Source organism: Staurois parvus, unplaced genomic scaffold (genome assembly GCF_062004578.1).
Source record: "Staurois parvus isolate SC_StPar_1 unplaced genomic scaffold, SC_StPar_1.0 ptg000143l, whole genome shotgun sequence".
NCBI lineage: Eukaryota > Metazoa > Chordata > Amphibia > Anura > Ranidae > Staurois > Staurois parvus.
Genome location: NW_028317939.1, coordinates 1,599,309 through 1,624,498, shown reverse-complemented (window position 1 = coordinate 1,624,498; position 25,190 = coordinate 1,599,309). Strand labels below are relative to the sequence as shown.

General features: G+C 45.5%; 1 protein-coding gene across 1 annotated transcript in view; it reads right to left on the bottom strand.

Moving 5' to 3' along the window:
• Positions 1-23,452: 23,452 nt before the first annotated feature.
• LOC149465131 (vomeronasal type-2 receptor 26-like) overlaps positions 23,453-25,190 on the bottom strand; it is a 50,015-nt gene continuing 48,277 nt past the window's right edge. Inside the window, exon 3 of the mRNA XM_089673624.1 lies at positions 23,453-24,707. Coding sequence (XP_089529750.1) covers positions 23,815-24,707 — 893 coding nt within the window. The 3' untranslated portion in view covers positions 23,453-23,814. The remainder of the gene's footprint in view (positions 24,708-25,190) is intronic.

Below are 25,190 nucleotides of genomic sequence, written 5' to 3'. Positions count from 1 at the left end.
AAAGGTTTGCAGAAAAATAAACAAAACATGAAAATAAATCCTTGCCATCCAGGCACTAACTAAACAAAAGGCTTTTCCTCTCTCAGAGGTGAAGGGCTTCTCCCTGTCACCAAAATAAAACAAAAAGCAAACCTTTTCTTGTAGGTATAGTCCATACACACAGCTCTCTCAGAACACCTCTCTGAGTCCCAGGCCACAAGCAACTCCTTGCTCCAGCCCTGCCCTTTTTATATCACCTGTTGGTGGAGATCAGTGGAGTCCAAACTCTGGTCCGGAACCACCTGCTTAACTGTGGCCCCGAAAACCCGGAGTGGACTCCACCTAAACAGTCAGGTATGAGCATATGCGAGGTGACACATAGCGTCCCTCTATCACCTCGCCGTTCATACTGTCACATATCCCCCCCTCTGCTCAAGCCCCTGCGGCTGAGCAACTGTCCCAACCAGACAATGGACCCGGGAGAGGGCATCTACATTATTTTGCAGTTTCCCCGCTCTGTGTTCCACTGTGAATTTGAACACTTGTAGCGCGAGAAACCACCTTGTCACTCGACTGTTTTTCTCCTTATTATCACACATCCATTTGAGCGGGGCATGATCAGTAACCAACTTGAACGGTCTTCCTAACAGGTAATATTTCAGGGCCTCCAAGGCCCATTTGATGGCCAAACATTCCTTCTCCACAATGGCATAGTTTCTCTCATGTTTGTTGAGCTTTCTACTTAGGAAGACCACAGGGTGCTCCTCCCCATCTCTGATCTGGGACAGGACAGCACCTAGTCCCACATCAGAGGCATCAGTCTGTACCACAAACTCTGTTGTGAACTCTGGGGTCACAAGCACAGGTTGAGCACAGAGAGCTTGTTTCAGCCTTTGAAATGCGGTCTCCGCCTCAGGATTCCACTTAATCATGACTGACCCCCTACCTTTTGTCAGATCTGTCAGTGGGGCTGCAATGGTGGCAAAATTGGGGATAAACCGCCTGTAGTACCCCGTGATTCCAAGAAATGCCCGGACTTGTTTTTTATTTACAGGTTGGGGCCACTTTTGAATTGCCTCAATTTTATTGATCTGAGGCCTAATGAGACCTCGACCAATGATGTAGCCAAGATATTTGGCCTCCTCTAAGCCAATGGCACACTTTCTGGGGTTGGCGGTAAGACCTGCTTCCCGCAGCGAATCTACGACCGCTTGCAAGAGGGACAAATGAGATTCCCAGTCGGGACTGTGGATGACAACATCGTCCAAGTAGGCAGCTGCATATTGGCGATGTGGTCTCAACGTCTTGTCCATCATCCTTTGGAATGATGCAGGAGCCCCATGCAAACCAAACGGCATCCGCTTATACTGAAAGGACCCCTCGGGGGTGGAGAATGCCGTCTTTTCTTTTGCAGCTTCCGTTAACGGAATCTGCCAATAGCCTTTGGTCAGATCTAAGGTGGTTATGTACTGAGCCGTTCCCAACCTGTCAATGAGCTCATCCACCCGAGGCATCGGGTACGCATCAAACTTGGACACACTGTTCAGTTTCCTGAAATCATTACAGAAACGAATGGTTCCATCTGGTTTTGGGACCAGCACTATGGGACTCGACCACTCACTGTGAGATTCCTCAATCACTCCCAACTCTAACATGTCCTTTATTTCCTTTGCCACCGCTTCCCGCCTGGCCTCGGGTATTCTATAGGGCTTGACATTTACGCGGACCCCGGGCTGGGTAACTATGTCATGCTGTATGACAGTCGTCAGTCCAGGTAGGTGGGAGAAGAAATCTCCATTTTTCCTCACAAACTCCTTAACCTCATTTTGTTGGGCTACTGACAAGGTTTCCGTTATAGGTACCTGAGGGGCCACGGGAACCACGTCCTTTTGGGGTCTTGGTACTGCCAACAAACTTTCCCTGTCTTTCCAAGGTTTTAAGAGATTCACATGATAGATTTGTTCGGGTTTCCTTTTTCCTGGCTGGTAAACTTTATAATTTACTTCCCCCACTTTCTCCCTAATTTCAAAGGGACCTTGCCACTTTGCGAGGAATTTACTTTCCACGGTGGGGACTAGCACCAGCACTCTATCCCCAGGGTTGAAGGTACGGATCCTGGCACCCCGGTTATAAACCCTTCTCTGGACCTCCTGGGCTTGCTCCATGTGTTCCCGAACAAGTGGCATGACAGCTGCGATTCTATCCTGCATCTGTGAGATATGCTCGATGACACTTCTATAGGGCGTGGTCTCTCCCTCCCAGGTTTCTTTTGTGACATCTAGCAATCCCCTGGGATGTCTACCATACAGTAATTCAAAAGGTGAATATCCTGTAGATGCCTGAGGTACTTCTCGTATAGCAAACATGAGATATGGTAGCAAAAAATCCCAATTTCTCCCATCCTTGTCCACCACCTTTAACATATTCTTAAGGGTCTTGTTAAACCTTTCCACAAGCCCATCGGTTTGGGGGTGGTAGACCGAGGTACGGAGATGGGAGATTTTGAACAATTTGCATAACTCTTTCATAACTCTAGACATAAATGGCGTGCCCTGATCCGTTAATATCTCCTTTGGGATACCTACACGACTAAACACCCGGACAAGCTCTTTGGCGATATTTTTAGCGGAGGTATTACGCAAGGGGATGGCTTCAGGATACCGGGTGGCATAGTCAAGTATCACCAGTATGTGCTGATGGCCCTGGGCAGACTTTACTACTGGACCCACTAGGTCCATGCCCACTCTTTCAAACGGTACTTCAATTATGGGTAGAGGTACTAGCGGACTGCGAAAATGGGGTGAGGGCGCAGAATATTGACATTCCGGGCATGACTCACAATGTGCTTTGACATCTCCATGTAAGCCTGGCCAAAAGAATCTCTGGGTTATTCTCTCCTTTGTTTTCTCTACGCCCAGGTGTCCACCCATTATATGCCCATGGGCTAAATCTAGTACCATCCGGCGAAAGGGTTTGGGGACCACTAACTGTTCTACCACCTCCTCCCCTTGCTTTACCACTTGATACAGCAAGTTATTGTTAAGAGCCATGTAGGGAAAAGACACCGCTACATCATTTTCAACTGGTTCCCCATCAATCATTTTAATGTTTTCACGGGCTCTACTAAGTGTGGAATCTTTCAGTTGTTCCGTACAAAAATCCTCTTTTCTGACCTCTAGGTCAGGCACAACATTCTGTCCACTCTCACTAGAGCCAGCGATCATCTCTTGTTCTATATCCTCACTGTCTGGGGTTGGATCCAACTCCTCCTGCTCCCCAGCCATTACAGAGAAAGGAAAAAGATCTACACCTTCCTCGGATACACCAACAGTTTCCCCTTCCACCTTGCCGTCAAAGGGGTCAGGAGTTTTCGGCGTTTCCCCAGCAGGGGGAGCTCGGTCCTCCTGACTCCCCTCCTTATCCCATAACTTCCAGAAATGGGGAAAATCTCTCCCCACTATGGCTTCATGAAGCAGAGAGGGCACCACCCCCACTGAATGGGTCACAGGGCCCCAGGGAGTACCAATCTCCACCAGAGCAGTCTGGTAATTACGTGTATCACCATGAATACAAATAACCCCAATCGTGCTAGGGTGTAAGCTTGCAGGGTTTACCAAATCACCTTTAACCAAGGTCACAACACTACCCGAGTCTAGCAGAGCAGTTACTGGCTTTTCATCAATGGTAATCACACACATTTGCTTTTCCATGCGTTTCTGACATGCTGCAGTACATACCACCTGTGCAAAAAGAGACATGCGTTTTCCTAAATAAGCATTTTCACATTGCATAGGTTCATCATTTAAAGGACAGTTTGCAGCAATATGACCTAACGCATGACAACGATAACATATTATATGTTCAGTGCTTAGACCTCTAAATGGCCTTGGGGACCTTCCTGACCTATTTGGCCAGTCTCTAGGTCCTAAGCCTACAGTCTCATGATCTGACACAATAGTCTTATCATTTTTTTCTGAGCCTTTGGCCCATGGAACAGTCTTACCGGATCCTCCGGATAGTTTTCCACCCCTAGTGACCTTGGGGTACGGCCCAGGTGAGTGCCAAAAGTCCTCAGCGGCTGCATATCTCTCCACCAGGTCCACCAGCTCATTTGCAGATTTAGGGTCTCCACGGCCGACCCACTTCCTCAAAGTGGCAGGGAGTGCACGTAAATATTGGTCCATGACCACACGCTCCACAATCTGAGGGCCTGACAATACCTCTGGCTGGAGCCACTTTTTGGAGAGATGTATCAAATCGAACATCTGAGATCTGGGTGGTTTGTCAGCCCTGTAATGCCACTGATGCACCCGCTGAGCCCGGACTGCAATGGTGACGCCCAGGCGTGCAAGGACCTCAGCCTTCAGTTTCTCATAGTCCTGGGCATCCCCTGGTTCCAGGTCATAATAGGCTTTTTGGGATTCACCCGTCAGAAATGGCGCAAGCAGTCCTGCCCATTGCTCCTTTTTCCATCCTTCCCGAACAGCAACCCTTTCAAAAGTTGTGAGGTAGGCCTCCACATCATCCGCAGGTGTCATCTTCTGCAAAACATAGCTGGCCCGCGCCATTTTCTGCTCCACTGGCAGCGGATCTGCAGATTCCTTCTTTAATTCCAATAGGTGTTGGGCCACCTGCTTAAGGAGCTCTCGGTCTGCTTGTTGGGCTTCATGTTGTGCTTGTTGGGCTTCCGACAACTGGCGATTCGTCTCCCGTTGTGCTGCGTTGGCCTGCAGCAAGGCTCTTATAACTTCCTCCATCTTCCCATTTGCTCAGGAAGTTGCCCGCCAAATCCACCATATGTGGGGTTAGCTCAGGTGGGGGATCTCCTTCCCTGGGACAAAGGTAGACCGCACAGCAGGCTTTTGTCAAAATCTGACTGGTTGTCAGCTTTATTTAAAAGGTTTGCAGAAAAATAAACAAAACATGAAAATAAATCCTTGCCATCCAGGCACTAACTAAACAAAAGGCTTTTCCTCTCTCAGAGGTGAAGGGCTTCTCCCTGTCACCAAAATAAAACAAAAAGCAAACCTTTTCTTGTAGGTATAGTCCATACACACAGCTCTCTCAGAACACCTCTCTGAGTCCCAGGCCACAAGCAACTCCTTGCTCCAGCCCTGCCCTTTTTATATCACCTGTTGGTGGAGATCAGTGGAGTCCAAACTCTGGTCCGGAACCACCTGCTTAACTGTGGCCCCGAAAACCCGGAGTGGACTCCACCTAAACAGTCAGGTATGAGCATATGCGAGGTGACACATAGCGTCCCTCTATCACCTCGCCGTTCATCCTATCACACTACCTACACTAATTCACCCAGACCAAGTGGGATTTATGCCCGGTAGACAGGCTCCTGATGCTACTAGATGAATTGTATCCCTGCTACATCATCTTGAATCCAATAACCAACCCTCCCTTCTTCTATCACTAGATGAGGAAAAAGCATTTGACCAAATTCACTGGCAATTCATGACACTTACACTCCAAAAATTTGGAATAACAGACTTGATGCTCTCAGCGATTGTATCCCTTTACTCCAAACCTTCTGCCAGCGTACTAACCAATGGCATACTATCACAACCCTTCTACATATTCAACGGAACCAGACAGGGTTGCCCCCTATCCCCCATAATTTTCGCTTTACTTATTGAACCACTAGCGACCAACCTCAGAAACGACCCAAACTTTACGGGAATTAAATTTCTTAAAACCGAACACAAAATTATTCTCTTTGCAGGCGACATTATTCTAATGGTTACAAATCCTTACAAGTCACTCCAAGCGCTACGCACGCATATCCAAAACTATGCAACAGTATCATACTACAAACTCAATGAACCTAAATCATCTATATTAAACCTGTATACACCCACCGTAACCCAAAACCTACTCTCTAAAGATTTCCCTTTTACTTGGGAAAAACACAGCATCCCCTATGTGGGGATTAAACTCACCGCCAAGACTGACCAACTTTACACTGCTAATTTTAAACCATTACTTGAAACTATTCCACAGGAGCTTAAAGGCTGACGCACCACTACTCTGTCCACGCTAGGCAGAATAGCAACCATAAAATTGTGCATACTGCCTGAAATACTCTACATCTTTCATACACTCCCTATCCCAGCTCCCTACACCTTCTTTTTGAAACGTCAAGCAATACTGAACAAATTCCTATGGAACTCAAAAAGACCCAGATGTAACACAAATCTTCTAATATGTCCACCCTCCAGAGGTGGAGCTGGTCTCCCACACTTAAAATCATACTACCAAGCCGTCCTATTAGACCAGCTCTTCTTCTGGTGGCACCGTACCACTGAAAAAATCTGGACCATCATGGAAACCTCCCTGTACCTACCACACAATATAACGGATTTGTTATTCATGGCCCGTACAGCACAATCTAAAACCCTACATAAACACCCCTGCATACAAGCCTCCTTAGCGGCTTGGCACGACTTTATAACCTACAATCAGCTACACAAAGACAACCTGCGAATCCCTACTCCACTCACATCCCTACACTTCATCATTCCCCACTTAAACCCAACAATGTGGAAACGCCTTGGAATACTCCATATCCAAAACATCTACACTACACGCAAACTAGACCCCTTCCAGACTATCCAAAAGAAATTCCACCTTCCTGACAATGAACAATTCCCCTACATGCGCATAGTCCACTCACTTCACAAAACAAATATACCACTCAATATAGAAATCCCGGCAACTGCATACCAATTCTTTCATAGGATAAATTACCCAAAGAAAGGAATCTCAACTTTCTACATACTTATAACTGAAACGCAATTTACCACATACACTTCATCTTTAACCAACTGGGAAAAAAATCTTCTCCAACCAATAACCCCACATACCTGGGAAAAAACATTCACCATTACTTTCAAAGCCTCGAAATGTAGCTCCCATTGGGAAACATACCTGAAAATCCTCCATCAATGTTACATAACCCCTACTAAATTATCTTTATACTACCCTCAACAGTCACAGGCCTGCTGGAGACACTGTGGAGAAACTGGCTCACTTCTTCACCTACTCTGGACATGTAAGTCCCTCAAATCCTATTGGAACAAAATTTTTCAAATAATCTCCTCAATTACAGAAATGCCAGTAACCCCAAATCCCGCCCTAGCTATCCTCCACATCGGCATAGACAAATTTCCCACGAACTCACGCATCATCATTATCCACATCCTAGCGGCTGCAAAAACGAATATTACCAGACTATGGCGATCCATCACCACTCCTCCTCTGTCCCGCCTATTATCTGACCTCAATCTCCAATGTGAGATGGAAAGAATAGCCTTCCACAATTCCTCATACCACAAATTTACGATTCACTGGTCTCGATGGTTAAAAAACCCCAATTGCTCAATAAATTGATTACTATTATATAGCACTTTATTATACTCTATCCCTACTGAATTGGTGCCTTCCCCACTCTCCCTCTTCCCCCCATATTCCTCCCCTACCAACTCCCTAGCATGGTTCACAAGACTCCGAGCATTCCTCTCATGTAAACAGGATAAAGACTTACACTTTCCCCAGCCAAATGGTGGGGACCCTCCACTCTTACTTTTCTTTTCCATGCGATACTCCTCTCAAATGTGAACCATTTCATGTTAATGTTCATTTACACTTTTGGTATGTTAAAAATTTTTTCAATAAAAATTATTTGAATATAAAAAACATTGGCCAATTTTGAAACTGGACCCGATTTTAGGTAGTATAATACCTGATCAACCAAAATTTATATACAGAAGAGCTCCCTAAGAAATAAAGTTGTAAAACATGTGTTGGATCCACCTAATGGGAATAAGACAAGTACTTTTTTAGATTTAAAAGGTTTTTATCCATGTAGGAGGTGTTCTGTGTGTAAAGCCACGAAGGGACAACATTTTAAGAAACATTCTTTCGTGTCTACAAGCAATGGGAAATCGTTTGACATTCCAGATTTTATTACCTGTAAAACAGAGGCAGTTGTCTATGTTGTAGAATGCAGTTACATGCAGAACATGTTAAGAATATTAGAAAAGGTAATCCTAAACATAATGTATCAAGGCATGTTGCCAGTTACCACAACAAAGATCCATCTTGTTTGAAGTTCTGGGGAATAGAACGATATAAAAAGCATTGGAGGGGGAGTCATAAGGTCAGAACTATTAGTCAGGCAGAATCTAGGTGGATTTTTTGGATGCAGACGCTGACCCCTAGAGGACTAAAGTAGAATTTGACCTCAATTGCTTCATTAATGATTTTTAATTCCACTTGGTTGGATAATCTCTGCATATTTTTATGTATATGTATTTTTTATATACATTATTTATGTATGTATTATATATATTTATATATTTTTGATATTATGTGTTTATTATCTTATAGGATTTTTAATATTTAATATGTTTAATTTATTCATGTGAACATGTGTTATGGGTGAACGCAGGGAGTCTTTATAACAAATGATTTTAAAATATCTTTTTAGGTTTAGAGTTATATATATAGATCCATTGTGGATCTCCTAGTTTGTTCAGCATGTTTGTGTAATTTCTGTTTTTAGGAGATATATGGTTATGGGTGGGTTTTATATTTATTTTTATTTATGTGACTTATTAATGAATAAAGGTTATTTTAGTGTATAAATATATATGGGGTTATAATAATTATTTAGTTTATGATTTGTTTTTTTTTGTTATCATCATGTAGTCCTATTTTATTTAGAATAGGATTTACTCCATATGTATGGCCGCTGTATACATGATGTATTAAGCATTTACATGGACTGGGATAGGGCTCCGAGAAAATGGAGGAGTTGGACACTCCCCCTGTGCAATTACATAGGTAGTATAAATAGGAAGTCCTGCCCACCAATGCGCTATCCTGAAGAAGCCACATGTTCGGGGCGTAACGCGTAGAGCGCAGTGACGTCATTTCTGGGTGGAGCTCGGTGACGCAGTTCCGGTGACGGACTTCCAGTTTTTCGCCATCTTGAGTCTCCTAGAACACCCATAACATATGGGAAACCGTGGGCTGTATACTTGGACCATGTGAGTGATTCATCTGGCATTTTTGATTAAATATATTGGACGTACTACACTATGGAAGTATTTCTGTTTGTTTACTCCTCCATGACCCGGATACCATACTGCTGAGTCTTTCTATGCCCAATACATTTGGAGTGGATATCGGAGGGATAGATGAGGTATCCCTCATCAATATTATCGGAAGTCACTCCGGGGTGGAATATCTGATTATATGATTTGTGACCCTTAGGGGTCGAATAAAGGAGGTGAGGAGGCACTCTAGCCACTGGATGATATATGCACCAGAGTGTCACCCCCTCTTTTTTGTCTGAGCACAAGATTTTGAAGTGGAAAAGCATATATTTAGTTTCACATCAAAAGACTGATAGCACGGTTGTTGCACTTTAATTTGAATTTGGTTTTTGTCTTATTTTTACACTTATTTATTCACAGTTTTATATATGTAATATATGTGATCATGTGTGGATTTGTATATATATATTTAGTTTTGGGCACTTGTCACTTTTCATACACTTAGTGTGTTTACATTTAGTACCGGTTCCAGCCACTGGGTGGCAGACTGGTCGTTTGCTTTGTTTGCACACATTGGTTGATTGGAAGCACCAATCACCTTCACTTTATAAATATGTATTGAGATTTTTGTATTTATAATTTGTTTCTGCTTTACACATTTATTTGGAGCACTAGTCACTTTATTATTATACATATATTTTGTATTATTTTTTGCATATATTTCGTTTAATTCATTTATTACCCTCATGGCTGAGCGCTTCATCCACTATTAGATATTTATTTCATCCCGAGGTATAGGGTATAGATGATAGCAGCTGGCCTTGTTTAGTTACTCTGTGGAGCGCAGGAGGACATTTTTTACAAATTGTTTGGGGGGGGGGGGGGGTTGGTGCTATCCTGGCATTTCAGGGACTCCGAAACTGTGATAGGTAGTCTGGAAGTGTAATGAGGAAATAAAGCCCTTTAAAAGCCTGAAGGTGCTTATTGGATTTTGGGGTCCTGTACTTGGCTAACCTGCCAAAACGTCTCTCACATGTGGTACCCCCATACTCGGGAGAAGTAGCAGAATGTATTTTGGGGAGTAATTCCACATATATCCATGGCATGTGTGAGCGATAAATCATTAACCACATGCCGCCCAGCCACCGCATATAAACGGTGGCAGGGCGGCGCTCGTAGGCAAAAGCACGTTTTAAAACGGCTGCCTTCAAAACAGGTAGGGGGCGCGCGCGAAGCCCGCCTGCCTTGCCTGTCCCGCGAGTGTCAGCAGCGGGTCTCCGCCGCCGGGTCACGGGCAGTTTTTACCGGCCGTTTTCCCGCAATGAGCGGTAATCACTGACACAGAGCAGGGCTGCATTGTTTACACACAGCCTGCTCTGTGACAGTTCACCGACAAGCTGCAGAGGGAGAGAAGAGTTTCTCTCCCTCGATAAGCTCCCCCCTCCCTTCCCCCGTCCAGTACACCCCCCCGCCCCCTAGTAAAACACTCCCCTTATACAGCAAATTCTAAAAATGTTAACCCCTTCCTCCCCAGTGACATTAGTACAGTTTCAGTGTTTTTTTTTCACTTATCACTGTATTGGTGTCACTGGGGATGTCAGTGACCCCAAGTAAGTTCCCCCCCAGTGTCAAAATATCCGCCGCAGTCCTGCAGTCCCGCCATAAGTCGCTGGTCACCGCCATATGTCGCTGATTGCCGCCATTATTAGTATAAATAGAAATTTAAAATCCCAGTATCTTTACCACCATTTGTAAACACTATAACTTTCACGTAAACCAATTAATTTACACGTATTGGGGTTTTTTTTTAGCAAAGACATGTCGCAGAATGCATTTTGGCAGAAATTGATGACTAAATTTGATTTTTGCATTTTTTTTTTACTGGACATGTTTTATAGCAAAAAGTCCAAAATATTGTTTTTTTTTTCCTCAAAATTGTCAGACTTTTTTTTTTATAGCGCAAAAAATAAAAACCGCACAGGCAATCAAATACCACCGAAAGAAAGCTCTATTTGTGGGGAAAAAAGGATGTAAATTTCATTTATGTACCATATTGCATGACTGCGCAATTGTCCGTTAAACTAGCACAGCGCTGTATAGCAGAAAAATGGCGTAAATTGCAGTATCTATCCCATAGTTTGTAGACGCTATAACTTCCACACAAAGCAATCAATATACACTTATTGGGATTTTTTTTACCAAAAACATGGAGCAGAATACATTTTGGCCAAAATTTATAACCAACTTTGAGTTTACTATATATTTTTTATAGCAGAAAGTAAAAAATGTTTTTCTTCAAAATTTTTGGACTTTTTTTGTTTATAGCGTGAAAAATAAAAAGCGCACAGGTGACCAAATACCACTAAAAGAAAGCTCTATTTGTGTGAAAAAAAGGACGTAAATTTCGTTTGGGTGCAGCATTGCATGACCGCGCAATTATCAGTTGAATTAGTGCAGCGCTGAGTAGCAAAAAGAGGCGTGGTCATTAAGGGGTGTAAATCCTCAGGAGGGCAAGTGGTTAAAGTGACAATTTTGTGTAAAAAAAAAAAAAAAAGTTTGTCATTTTCCAAAAACTTGTGGTAAAAAAATAAATTCTTCTATTGATTCAACATTCCTCTCAGAAAATAGTTTTGGGTGTCTACTTTCCAAAAAGGGGTCATTTTGGGGGGTGGGGGTGTTTTATGCCCAGCATTAGAAGTTTATGCCACACATCACTCACTCTTCTAACCACCTGAAGACCAAGCCTTTTCTGACACTTTTTGTTCACATGAAAAAATCTGAATTTTTTGCTATGAAATTAATTTAAACCCCCAATCATTATATATTTTTTAAAGCAGACACCCTAGTGAATACAATGGTGGGTACTACAAATTTTTATGGCACATAGTACTCGCGCAGCGATTTTTCTAAGCAAATGTTTTTTTAAAAAAATACACTTTTTTTTACTTTTAATGCACAAAACACAATATATTGGCCAATTATTTGGCAAAATATAAAAGACGATGGTATGCCGAGTAAATAGATACCAAACATGACATGCTTTAAAACTGCGCATTCCTCGTGCAATGGTGACAAACTGCAAACATTTTTAATATCTTAATATCTGCACACCTCTGGGACACCATGTCACACAACCAGGAGACACAACAATGGGAGACCTCAATGTTTTAGTACTTAAGGGAAATTTCAAATCCATTCAGGAAAGAAAAACCTTTGAACTAAGAATGATAATTCTACTTGACACCAGAGATAACGGCCTGAATTTGGACCTGGGATTCCTCACTCATTATCCAACAGTTTTATGACTATTAGCTGTAGCTTGATCCCCTCTGTGTGAGTGTAGTATCCCCCCCTCCCCCCTCTGTGTGAGTGTAGTATCCCCCCTCCCCCCTCTGTGTGAGTGTAGTATCCCCCCCTCCCCCGTCGCTTTGGCTGTATCTTATCTTTAGCCTCTTTTTTTTTTTTTTCATCTCTTCTAACATTTTGGTAAAACTTTGTGAGTAGTACTGCTTAGACTTGAAGAAGGGAACATTTCCCGAAAGCTTGTCCTCAAAATTGTATGTTAGCGCAAATAAAAAAAGTATCACGGACAGAACTCAATTGTTAATATCCATAGGCAACGCTTTAAAAGCCTTTACAAGCCACCATTTTAGATTTACAGAGGAGGTCGGGTGTTAGAATTACTGCCCTGGATCTGACGTTCACGGCGATACCTCACATGCATGGTGCAACCGCTGTTTACATACCGGCACAGCGTCAAGGCTTGTGCACACAGGTGTGCGCCATGGGAGGGGCAAGTTTTTATTTTTTTTTTAAGTTATTTTTATTTTTTTATTATTTTAACATTTGTACCTTTCATTTTTTTTTTATCACTTTTAATGCTATCACAGGGAATGCAAATATCCCCTATAACTTCAATGGGCATTGTCATATATTCTTTGTTGAGAGATCTGGGGTCTATCAGACTCTGGATATCTCCTCTGCCCTTACATTATCTCATGTCACCAAGATCGGTGATCAGATGCTTTCCCAATTTACAAATGGCGCTGTTTATATCCTACGAAACTGAAGTGATGAAATGCTCGGAGCTTCCGATTCTTAGACTATGGAGATGATTGGCACCACTCTGGTTTCCAATCAGCTCTATGGTCAGCTGGCAGAAACATTCTCAGGTATCCGCGATGACACGGGACTGGCCGAGAAGGCCGTGGAAGGCAGCGGGGGAGGGGGACATCATCTTCCGCTGCTTGTAAAAGCAATCCTGCAGCTAATTAGCCACTAGGATTGCTTTTACATGAAAGCCGTTTGCTGGCTGAAAAAAACAATCCCAGGATGATACCTGCAGCTGTAGCATCATCCTGGTATAAGCATTTAAATCCAGTGATGTACCAGTACATCGTTGGTCCTTGTTGGGTGTATATGATATGTTCTTTTTTTTGTATGCAGCCTGTGGACTGAATGAAAAAAAGAGAAGAAATCTCTGTCAGAAAAAGTGTGTGGTATGCCCACCATTAGAATATACTGCCCTGCATCCACCCACTTCTAATGGTGGGCAAACATTAGGTCACGCGGTGCCACATTATTATTATTATTATTATACAGTATATATAAAGCGCCAATAGTTCACTCAGCGCTGTACATTACAAAGGGGGACAGAACATGTGACAGAACAATACCAATACAATGCAAAACATGAGGGGATTGAGGGCCCTGCTCTTTCGAGCTTACAATCTAGAAGGGATGGGGCAGTGGTACAGGAGGAGATAGCTGTGGGGGATGGAGTGGTAGGAAGAGTGGAGGAGGTCAGCAAGTTAGCAGGGGGTGAGGTAGGCTTCCCTGAAGAGATGGGTTTTCAGGGTACGCCTAAAGGAGAGGAGAGTAGGTGATAATCTGATGGGTTGGGGCAGGGAGTTCCAGAGGATGGGTGACACCCTGGAGAAGTCCTGGAGGCGGGCATGGGAGGAGGAGACCAGGGAACTAGAGAGAAGGAGGTCTTGTGAGGAGCGGAGTGTGCGTGCTGGGCGGTACTTGGATATTAGGTCAGTGATGTAGTTCGGGGCAGTATGGTGGACAGCTTTGTACGTCAGTGTTAGGATTTTAAATTTGATCCGTTGCGCAATCGAAAGCCAGTGGAGGGATTGGCAGAGGGGGGTGGCGGAAATGGAGCGGTTGGAAAGGTGAATGAGTCTGGCAGCCGTATTCAGGATCGACTGAAGCGGGGATAGCCAGCGGCAAGGCAGGCCAGTGAGGAGGGAGTTGCAGTAGTCGAGTCGTGATATGATGAGGGAGTGGATGAGCTGTTTAGTGGTTTCTGGGGTTAGGCACGTGCGGATTTTGGCGATGTTGCGGAGGTGGAGTCTGCACGAGTTTGTTAAAGATTGGACTTGGGGCTGGAAGGATAGGTTGGAGTCCAGAATGACACCAAGTACTCTGGCCTGCAGAGCGGGTTTGATATTGGCGTTGTTGGATGTGATGTAGAAGTCAATGGGGGGTGGGGTTCGGGCTGGGGGGAAGACAAGAAACTCGGTTTTGGAGAGATTCAGTTTAAGGAAGTGGAGCGACATCCAATCTGATATGTCGCTCAGTAGGTGTGTGATTTGGGCAGAGACCGAGGGGGTGAGGTGGGGGGTTGAGAGATAGATTTGTGTGTCGTCGGCATAGAGGTGGTAGTTGAAGCCGTGAGAGTGTATGAGTTGGCCAAGGGAGGAGGTGTAGATGGAGAAGAGAAGGGGCCCAAGGACAGAGCCTTGAGGGACCCCAACAGAGAGGGGGAGTGAGGGGGAGGTGGTAGCATTATAGGTAACGCTGAAAGAGCGTTGTGACAGGTAGGATGAGAGCCAGGAGAGAGCAGAATCTCTGAGGCCGAGGGAGTGTAGTATTTTGAGGAGGAGGGGGTGGTCAACTGTGTCGAAGGCCGCAGAGAGGTCAAGGAGTAGGAGCACTGAATAGTGGCCATTAGCTTTGGCGGTTAGAAGGTCGTTGGAGAGTTTGAGTAAGGCGGTTTCGGTGGAGTGTAGGGGGCGGAAGCCAGACTGTAGGGGATCGAGGAGGTTGTTGTCGTTGAGGTGAGAGCATAGGCGGGTGTAGACGAGACGCTCGAGGAGTTTAGATGTAAGTGGGAGCAGGGAGATGGGTCTGAGGTTGTTCGGGTCATTGGGGTCCAGGGAGGGCTTTTTAAGTATGGGGGTGATGTGTGCATGCTTCAGTGGGGAGGGGAAAGTGCCGGAGGAGAGGGAGAGATTAAAGATGTGGGTGAGGGAGCGTAGGATGGAGGAGGAGGAAGGTCGTAGCAGTTGTGAGGGGATAGGGTCGAGGGGGCAGGTGGTGAGGCGGGCATCAGAGAGGATCTTGGAGACTTCCTCGATGGTAGTAAGGTCAAAGGTGTGGAGTGTTGGGGGAGCTTCAGTATGAGGAATGTAGGGTGGGGTGGGAGTGGAGGTCAGAGCAGTGGTGGGGCCGTGGGAGAGGGGTGATGAGGGGGTAGCTGAGTGAGGGGGAACGGGGTTGGAGGGAGTTTGAGCAGTGATGAAGTCCTTGCGGGTAATGTCGAGGGGGAGGGGGGATGAGGGGGTAGCTGTGTGAGAGGGGACGGGTTGAGAGGGCGTGTGAGTTGCGGCAATGTCCTTGCGAATTGTGTCAATCTTGTTTTTGAAGTGATTGGCAATCTCAAGGGCGGTGAGTGAGGTGCTGGGTGGAGGTGGGGGTGGAGAGAGTAGAGAGTTGAAGGTGGAGAAGAGTTGGCGAGGATTGGAGGAGAGGGCCTTGATGAGGGTCAGGAAGTAGGCTTGTTTGGCTGCGTGGAGGGAGGAGGTGTAGGTGCGGAAGGCAGATTTGTAGCGGGTGAAGGCTTGTTGGGATTTTGTTTTGCGCCATAGTCGCTCCAGGGCACGACTGCGTCGTTTGAGGGTTTTGGTGTGATCAGTCTGCCAGGGCTGGAGCGGTCGGAGTCTGATGTTGCGTGTGGTTAAAGGCGCTAGTGAGTCAAGGGCTGCTGTCAGCGCGTTGTTGTAGGCAGTCATAGCCAAGTCGGGGCAGGACAGGGGGAGGATGCGGTCGTGGAGTTGATCAGCTGCAGAGTGGAGGGGGGCAGGGTTAAGGTTGCGGAGGTTACGGCTGGTAGTAGTGTGGCATTTGGAGGGGTAGGCGTTGGAGGACGAGGAGATAGAGAAGGTGATCAGGTTGTGGTCAGAGAGAGGGAAGGGGGTGTTAGTGAGGTTGTGGGGAGCGCAGCGGTTGGAGAAGACAAGATCAAGGATATTCCCGTCGGAGTGGGTGGTGGATTGTATGCACTGTGCAAGTGTAAAGGAGGAGGTTAAGTGGAGGAGACGGGCTGTGTCTGGGTTGTCAAGGTTGACAGGGATGTTGAAATCCCCAAGAATGATGGTGGGTAGCTCAGAGGAGAGGAAGAAGGGTAGCCAGGAGGAGAAGCCACATGCGCCAGTTCCAAGATTGTACAAATGTCTAAATAGTGGCACGCTTGAATAAAACTTGTCCACGTATAAGTGGTACCCCATATGGAGAAATGATGACGCCAAGTCCCAAACTATCTTGCCACTGCTCCCCATGTAGTCTGGGCATCCGGGGGGCTCCACGTGAGTATCTTTTCCCTCGTAAATCTGAAACTTATAAGTATAGCCTGTTGTCCTCTCACAGGTCTTCTACATCTTGACCCCATATCTGGCACGCTTGTTGGGGAGAAATTGTTTGAATGGAAGGTGGCCAGAAAAATTAATGAGGGACTCCTCAACGCAGATGTTTTGCTGGGGAGTATAGACATCTGCAAATTTTTGGTTAAGGTGATTTACGAGGGGCTGAATTTTGTGGAGCCGGTCAAATTCAGGGTCACCCCAAGGATGACAGAGTGTATTGTCATTGAAATGCATAAAACACAATATACTCTGGGGAGTGCGCATGCGCTGCCGGCAGGACGGACATGTCCCCGTGAGGCTCCGTCTCCCCGTCGGGTGACGGCGCTCTACAGCAGCGGGTCCCGGCCCGCAATCACTCAAGGGGGATCCGATCCCCATGGCAACCACCCCGGGTCCTGATCCGCCCGGGTCTGAGGGGGATCCTCAGCTTCAGGTCGGAGAAATCCGACAGGGGACTGGGTCTCCACTGTGAGCCGCCATAAGCCCGCCCACCGCTACACACAGCATACCGCGGCTGCGGTGAAGAAGGAGAGAGCAGGGGGGGCTGAGCATAGTATAACAGCCCCCCCCCCTTAGCAAACAGCAAAATGGTCAAAGGGGCACCCCGACATCAGGTCCCCCCATCGACCAAAACTATTAAAGAGGCCTTGGCAAAGGCCTCCACAAAGATGGCCGCCGCTCCAACACATGGAAGCAAGCAAGCAGCAGGGGCATATGCAGCCCTGCAGGATCCGCAGCCCAGCCATCCCTGCACGTCTGAGGGTGAGTCCGACAATGAGACAGATGTCCCTGCACATGCCCTGACGCCTGACCTTACACCCACTGACCTTTTATCACGATTTGAAAAAATGCTACACAAAGCTTTGAAGCAAACCTCGGACCGCATTACTGCCACGCTATCTAGGGAAATCCGTAAGCTAGGACAGCGCACTGCGGACCTAGAACAGAGGGTAGATGGTCTTGACGCTTCGCTTCAGACGCTTACCGATGACCTCGATCTTCTGCACGACGAGAACGCAACATTATTAACACGACTGGAGGACTTTGAAAACCGAGCACGGCGTTCAAACCTGCGTATCCGTGGCCTTCCGGAAACGATTGTTGATGTCCAATCAACGATAACAGCTCTGTTCAAAGAGCTCGCTCCAGCTATCCCAATTGACAGATTAGAATTGGATAGAGTTCACAGGGCGTTAGCACCACGACGCACGGATGGTCCACCACGCGATATTATAGCCAAGCTCCACTTTTTCCGCACCAGGGAGCAACTCCTGCAGGCTGCCCGTAACAAAGAATCTCTTCAGTTCCAAGGTCATACCTACCAATTGTTCCAAGATTTATGCCCCGTAACCATCTCCAAGCGCAGGGCAATGAAACCCCACCTACAAGTACTCCAACACCACGCTATACAATATAGGTGGAGCTTCCCCTTCGCAGTGCGATTCCGATACCAGTCCAGAGATTACACCTGCAAGACTCCAGAGGACCTTTTAGACACCCTACGGATCCTGCAACTACATTCCCCAGCGACGCCTTCAGAAAGCGCCAAGCGGAGGTCCACATCTTGCTCACCGCGGAAGTCCCTCCCCACACGTGCAGTTGAAGGTCAACTCCATTTCCACAAGCGGGGACGTTTTTCGTCTCTGGGCCTACCTTCGCAAGATACCATGGACTGAACAATATTCCATGTTTATTTTCTTTCTCCTTTTTTCGCCACATGCATCGTAAGGTGTACTCGTTTGGTTATCACCATGGCGGTTACCACCGTAGTTATCCACTTTTCCTCTACCTGTTAAATTTTGGTTGCCCCAATATCTGGGGATTGTTCTACACCCCCCTCCTGAGCTCCACTGTAGTTTGTTTGGGATCCTGGGTTCTGGCGGTATGAGATACCACACCCTTACACCGACGTTATCCAACTAGCACTACCAGTGCCGCCTGAGTCTAGAATCCCTGATTTTCCTGAATGTTCTTTTTATGCACCAGCTTTTTTTTTTCTATCGGGACCTAGCCACCATTTGTTAAATACGCTGCTGTCACCCTCACGGTCCGCGTACCTGCACATTCCACCCTAGCCCCTGTGTTATTGGTTATTTAATAACACTTGGGCTATTGTTGTTCCCTGGCCAACCCTGATTCAGGGTGTCCTTAGGGAACCCACCTTTTAGGCCACGAATGGCCTCCTACACCCCTTTTCACCTGTTACCTTTCTTATACCGTACCCCTCCTCCTTCCTTCCAACATGACTCCATGACTTCGCACAACACGCTTCGTAACGCTCTCATCCCCTGCAGTAAGCGTCAGGCTACACCCCAAGTGGGAGTGCCACGCTATACAAACCGCTTTGCACTTTATCCATGGGCTTGCTAAATATCCTCACCCTGAATGTACAGGGTCTCAATATTCCACAGAAACGGAATAAGGCTTTCCGAACCTTTGCTACACTTAAAGCTCACGTGGTCTGTCTACAGGAAACGCATTTCACTCCCAACTCCACTCCTAAGTTTTTTGGTCCTCGATATACTCAGGTCTATACAGCTTCTGCCACCTCCAAGCGCAGGGGGGTACTGATAGCCTTCCACCGCACAACACCTTTCATGCTATGCACCGAAATCAAAGACCCGGGGGGTCGTTACCTCATATTAGTAGGGCAACTCCTGGACACAGATGTTACCATTGTAGTATATTACGCCCCAAACCAAGACCCCTTACCATTCCTCTCCCACTTACTCTCGGTTATAGATCACCATAAGCGCGGAACTCTAATTGTTAGCGGAGACTCTAACAGTGTAATATATCCCTTTCTTGACAAATCTCCTCAACCATCCCCCATCCCTGCCTCTAAACAGACCTTCCAAGCTATACTACATCGTTATTCTTTGATAGACACATGGCGGGAACTCAACCCAACTAAACGCCAATACACCTTTTATTCTCATCCTCACCAGTCATTCTCCAGGATAGACCATATTTTCATTACTATCGCCTCCTCCCCTCGGCTTCTGGCCTCTGAAATAATTCCAATCCCTTGGATTGACCATTGCGCCGTATTCACGGCTATGGCCTCGTTAGCCCCATCTCCCACCGAATCCTCTTGGATCATTAATGATAACCTGCTTGCAAACCCAGCTCACTGTTTAGAAATTGAAGCAGCCCTAAAAGACTATTTCACTCTTAACCAGTCTCCTGATATTTCTCCTCTCCTGTTATGGGAAGCGCATAAACCGGTATTAAGAGGGTTCTGTATTAGCAAAGCATCCTTTTTAAATAAAACCAAAAGACAACAACGTCTCTTACTGGAGCAAACCTACGATCGTTCCCATCAAACTTTTTAGGCGGCTGCTACGCCCGCCAATCGTGAAGCCTTGGAGCAATCTAGATTGGCTCTAGATCTTTTTCTCACAGATCAAGCGGAACTCTCTCTCCGTAGATCTAGACATAAATATTATACTAGGGCAAATAAACCCAATACACTCCTGGCCCTCTCACTTCGTAGGCTCGACCAGCTCACTAAACCTATCCGGATTCGCTCCTCCTCTGGCAACATCACTAGTAACCCAGAACATATTCTACAGACTTTCCATAAACATCTGTCACAGCTTTACTCTTCTTCCACACCTTTTGACTCCGCACAAGCTGACACCCTTCTAACTTCCATTTCCCTCCCGAAACTCTCAGAGTGCCAGTTAGCGGCGCTTGAGTGACCTATTTCCCCTACTAAAACCTTAGACGCTATTAAAAATCTAAAATTACGGAAACGCCCAGGACCGGATGGCTTCTCAGCCACTTATTATAGGAAATTTGCTCACCTCCTCACTCCCATCCTTACTAATGCTTTTAACGATTTATTATCTGGCCACACCTTTAACCACGAAACAGTGCAAGCGAACATTTCAATGATCCCAAAGCCGAACTCTGATGACACGCAGTGGTCCAATTACAGGCCAATATCTCTTCTTAATATTGACATCAAATTGTTAGCAAAAATCCTATCTTCGCGTCTTAACTTGTGTATTGGCTCTATAATTCATAACGACCAAGTGGGCTTTATCCCAACTAGACAAGCAGGAGATAACATCAGGCGTGCATCTCTTCTAGCAAACTTAGCTAGGTCTCGTAATGTCCCTACCTGTTTCCTCTCCCTAGACATTCGGAAAGCATTTGATAAAGTCTCATGGCCATACCTCAACTACATTTTGCATCGATGGGGTTTTGGCCCACACTTCTTAACCTGGATCTTTTCGTTGTATCGAGAACCTTCGGCCAGAATCAGGTATCTGGGGCACAGATCAGCTCAGTTCCCAATTTCCAGAGGCACGAGACAGGGCTGTCCTCTGTCCCCCCTGCTCTTTGCCCTGGCTATAGAGCCCCTGGCCCTCTTAATCAGAGCTAACCCGGATGTTAAGGGACTCGAAATAGGGGGCACGCATCATAAATTATGTCTCTTTGCAGATGTTGTCTTGCTCTTTCTTACATCCCCATTAACTTCCTCCCCTTCTTTACTTCGGCTCCTTGAGACATTTGGCGCGCTTTCGGGCCTAATAGTAAACCCTAATAAGTCGACAGCACTCAACATTTCCCTCTCCCCTTTAGAGTTGTCGCACTTGCAGCAGATTTTACCATTCCCTTGGTCACAGCGTCATATCCCTTTCCTGGGTATCAAACTGACTCCTAGATTATCAGACCTTTACGCAGCTAACTATCTTCCGATGCTAAACCACCTCTCAACCCTTCTGACCAAATGGTCTTCCCTTCCCCTCGCATGGCTCGGCAGAATAGCAGGTATCAAGATGTCAATCCTCCCAAAAATTCTATATCTGTTTAGAGTCCTCCCTGTCCCAGTACCTCCTCACTACCTCCGCACACTGCAGCGTCGCATCTTTTCCTATGTATGGGGCAATACTCGTCCTCGTATACCTCGCTCCACCCTCTATCGCCCTAAGCTCAGTGGAGGTCTAGGCCTACCTGACATTAACAAATATTATCAGGCAGCGCATTTAGCCCAGTTGCCTAAATACCATGCAACTTTTGAAATCCCTCAATGGGTTGCGCTTGAATCGATAGAATGTGACCCTTTATCTACCGCAAACTTACTCTGGTTGAGGCCGACGGATCGCCGCTCTATAATCAATCCCATCACTTCTCACTTTCTATCCTTATGGGACAAACTGAAAACCCGTTATCTTCTCCAATCACCACACAATCCTATGCTCTCGTTCCTGCGAAATCCAGCTTTCCCCCCAGCTTGGCAGGCACCCCTTTTATTTAAAGCCTGGTCCTCTGCTAATTTACTCCGTACACATCATTTCCTACAGAGGAAAAAGTTTAAATTCTTTGCCTCGCTGCGGGAAACGCATAGCCTCCCAGCCTCCGAGATATTCCGATACTTGCAGCTACAACACTTTTACGCTCCCTATACCACAATAACCAATCGGCCAGACACCATGTCTTCCTTTGAACGAGCGTGCTACAAAGACCCTCATAGGCGTGGGCTTATTTCCTGCTTATATTCACTTCTCACTACTTCGGTTACCACGTCCCCCCCTTTGTATACCCATAAGTGGGAAGTGGATATGGGAAAGACATTCGACCCGTCTGAATGGGACCGCATTTGGGCCAACACAAAATCATCCTCACAGAACATTGTAGCACTGGAAACAAATTATAAAGTCTTAACCCGATGGTACTTAGTCCCGGTGAGAATAGCAAAATTTACCCCTAATTACTCACCCAACTGTTTTAGAGGCTGTACGGACCCAGGAACGCATTACCATATGTGGTGGGACTGTCCAATAGCCTGATCCTTTTGGGGTGAAATCTTCACCATGATCTCTACACTTAGCACAACCACCCTACAACCTGACCCATCAATAGCCCTACTCAATCAATGCCCCCCTGGCATCTCCAACTCGCAATTTAGGCTCATCATGCAAGTTACAACGGCGGCTAAGCAGGTTATAGCAAAATCCTGGAAATCCCCCACCCTGAGTATTGCGGCCGTCAAAACTAGAATAACACAAGCCATGATACATGCAAAGGTGGAAGCCACAATTCTTGACACGATTCCTAAATTCTTACGCATATGGAGCCCCTGGGTAGAGCGCTTTCTCCTCCCTAACTTTGACAAATCACTCCTTCTCCCCTGATTTGTATACAATGCGCTTTGGATATACTCAATAGCCCTTTGTACGTAGCACGCAGGGGTGGTTGTAAACTCGCTGAACGTTCATGGAGTCATGGTTGTTGTTCCACTTTCCCTCTCCCCCCTTCCACCCCGGTTTGACCCCCCCTTCAAATTCCCCCTATTTCTTTAATGCACTCGGGAGACATTACCGTGATTGGCGGGAACAATACTGTTTGTTATTGTCAACCTGTATCTACCTGTTTATGCTAGTAACATATAGACATTTGTATTGTGAATCTCATTCATTTTTTTTATATATATATTCTATTGCCACTTCCATGTCCATTATACTCTAACAATGTCTCCTTGTTTGTTCCACTCTGCTTTATTGTTAATAAAAATAGTTTGAACAAGAAAATGAAGTCAGCTTAAAATGTGAACTTACTGAGCTCCCATCATCTTTACCTAATATTAAAAATGATTTTAGAATGCCCAAAGCAAATTGTATTTATTGATATAGCAGGATACATCTACATACAATATAATTAAAAGTGACCCTGACACTATATAAATCACAATCAACTTACAGAAGAACGTTTAATATCTATCTTCATGGAAGGTGGTGAGTGAAATCTTCCCTCTCTTGAACAGTGATTGGCTCTGGTATCTGACACTTTAGGAAGTTTTGGATTCCCCCCCCCCCCCTCTGGTCTCTGTAGTTTCTCCTCACTAAGTGATTACATTGTTCTGTAGTGATGTAATGTTCGATGGGAGGAACCACTACACCCAGTAGGGGACAAGGTTTCCAACAAATCCAAAGTGTCTGATACCAACGGTGTCCAGAGCAAAAATTAAATGCACCATCCACCAGAGAAATAAGTATGAAATGTTTTTCTATACAATGTTCATTCTCAATACACTAGCAAAATACTACAATGAACACTAATAGAGATAATGCCATAACTACAGGTAGCCCAGTGTTGCTCCATACATATCAGCGGATAACTGTCTTTGTATTCAGGTCAGGTCTGAGCAGAATTATGTAACATTTTGGGAAGAATATACAGCCAAGAAGTCCAGAACTTGATGCTATTATAGCAAAGACCTCCACAGCCACCATGTATTTCCCTCTGGTGCTCAGATAGGCCGGGATCATGGCAATCCAGACACTGCAGAACACCAGCATGCTGAAGGTGATGTACTTGGCCTCATTAAAACTGTCCGGTAATGTCCTGGCCATAAAAGCGATAATGAAGCTCACAGCTGCCAGAAGCCCCATATATCCCAGGACAGAGTAGAAGCCGATAACTGAACCCTCATTACACTGAATGATGATCTTCCCCTGATAAGAGTGAGTGTCTCTATCCTGGAAGGGGGGAGAAATAGACAACCAAGTGACACAGATTATGACTTGGACCAGTGAGAAGACACAAATGATACAATTGGGCAGTTTGGCTCCCATCCATTTCCTCCAGGGACTCCCAGGTTTGGTGGCCTTAAAGGCAATACACACCATGATACTTTTGGCAAGTAGAGAAGAGACGGCAACTGAGAAGATGACACCAAAAGAGGTGACACGCAGCATGCAGGTCACATCTACTGGATGGCCGAGGAACAAGAAGACACAGAGGAAGCTCAGCATGATGGAGACCAGGAGAAGATAGCTCAGGTTCCGGTTATTGGCTTTAACAATGGGGGTGTCCCGGTAATGTATAAATATCCCCAATATTAAACCAGTCAGAAGGCAACAGAGGATGGAGACGGCTGAAAATACGGCAACAATGGTGTCACCAGTGTAGGAGAGAAATTCCACCACTCTTGGAACACACTGATCCTTCTTCTCATTTGGCCAGTCATCATCAGGACATTTCATGCAGTTTTCACTGTCTGCAGAAAGAACAATACAAACACAATGAGCATCGGGGTCAGAGCTTGTGAGGAAATGAACTGTCTTGTGTTGTCTCACAGCTAGCAATGGGATTTCCATCAGTTAATTGTGGGAGATAGATAGATAGATAGATAGATAGATAGATAGATAGATAGATAGATGGATGATAGATAAATAGATAGATAGATAGATAGATAGATAATAGATAGATAGATAGATAGATAGATAGATAGATAGAAAGATAGAGAGATAGATAGATAGATAGATAGATAGATAGATAGATAATAGATAGATAGATAGATAGATAGACAGATAGATAATAGATAGATAGATAGATAGATAGATAGATAGATAGATAGATAGATAATAGATAGATAATAGATAGATAATAGATAGATAGATAATAGATAGATAATAGATAGATAGATAGATAGATAATAGATAGATAGATAGATAGATAGATAGATAGATAGATAATAGAT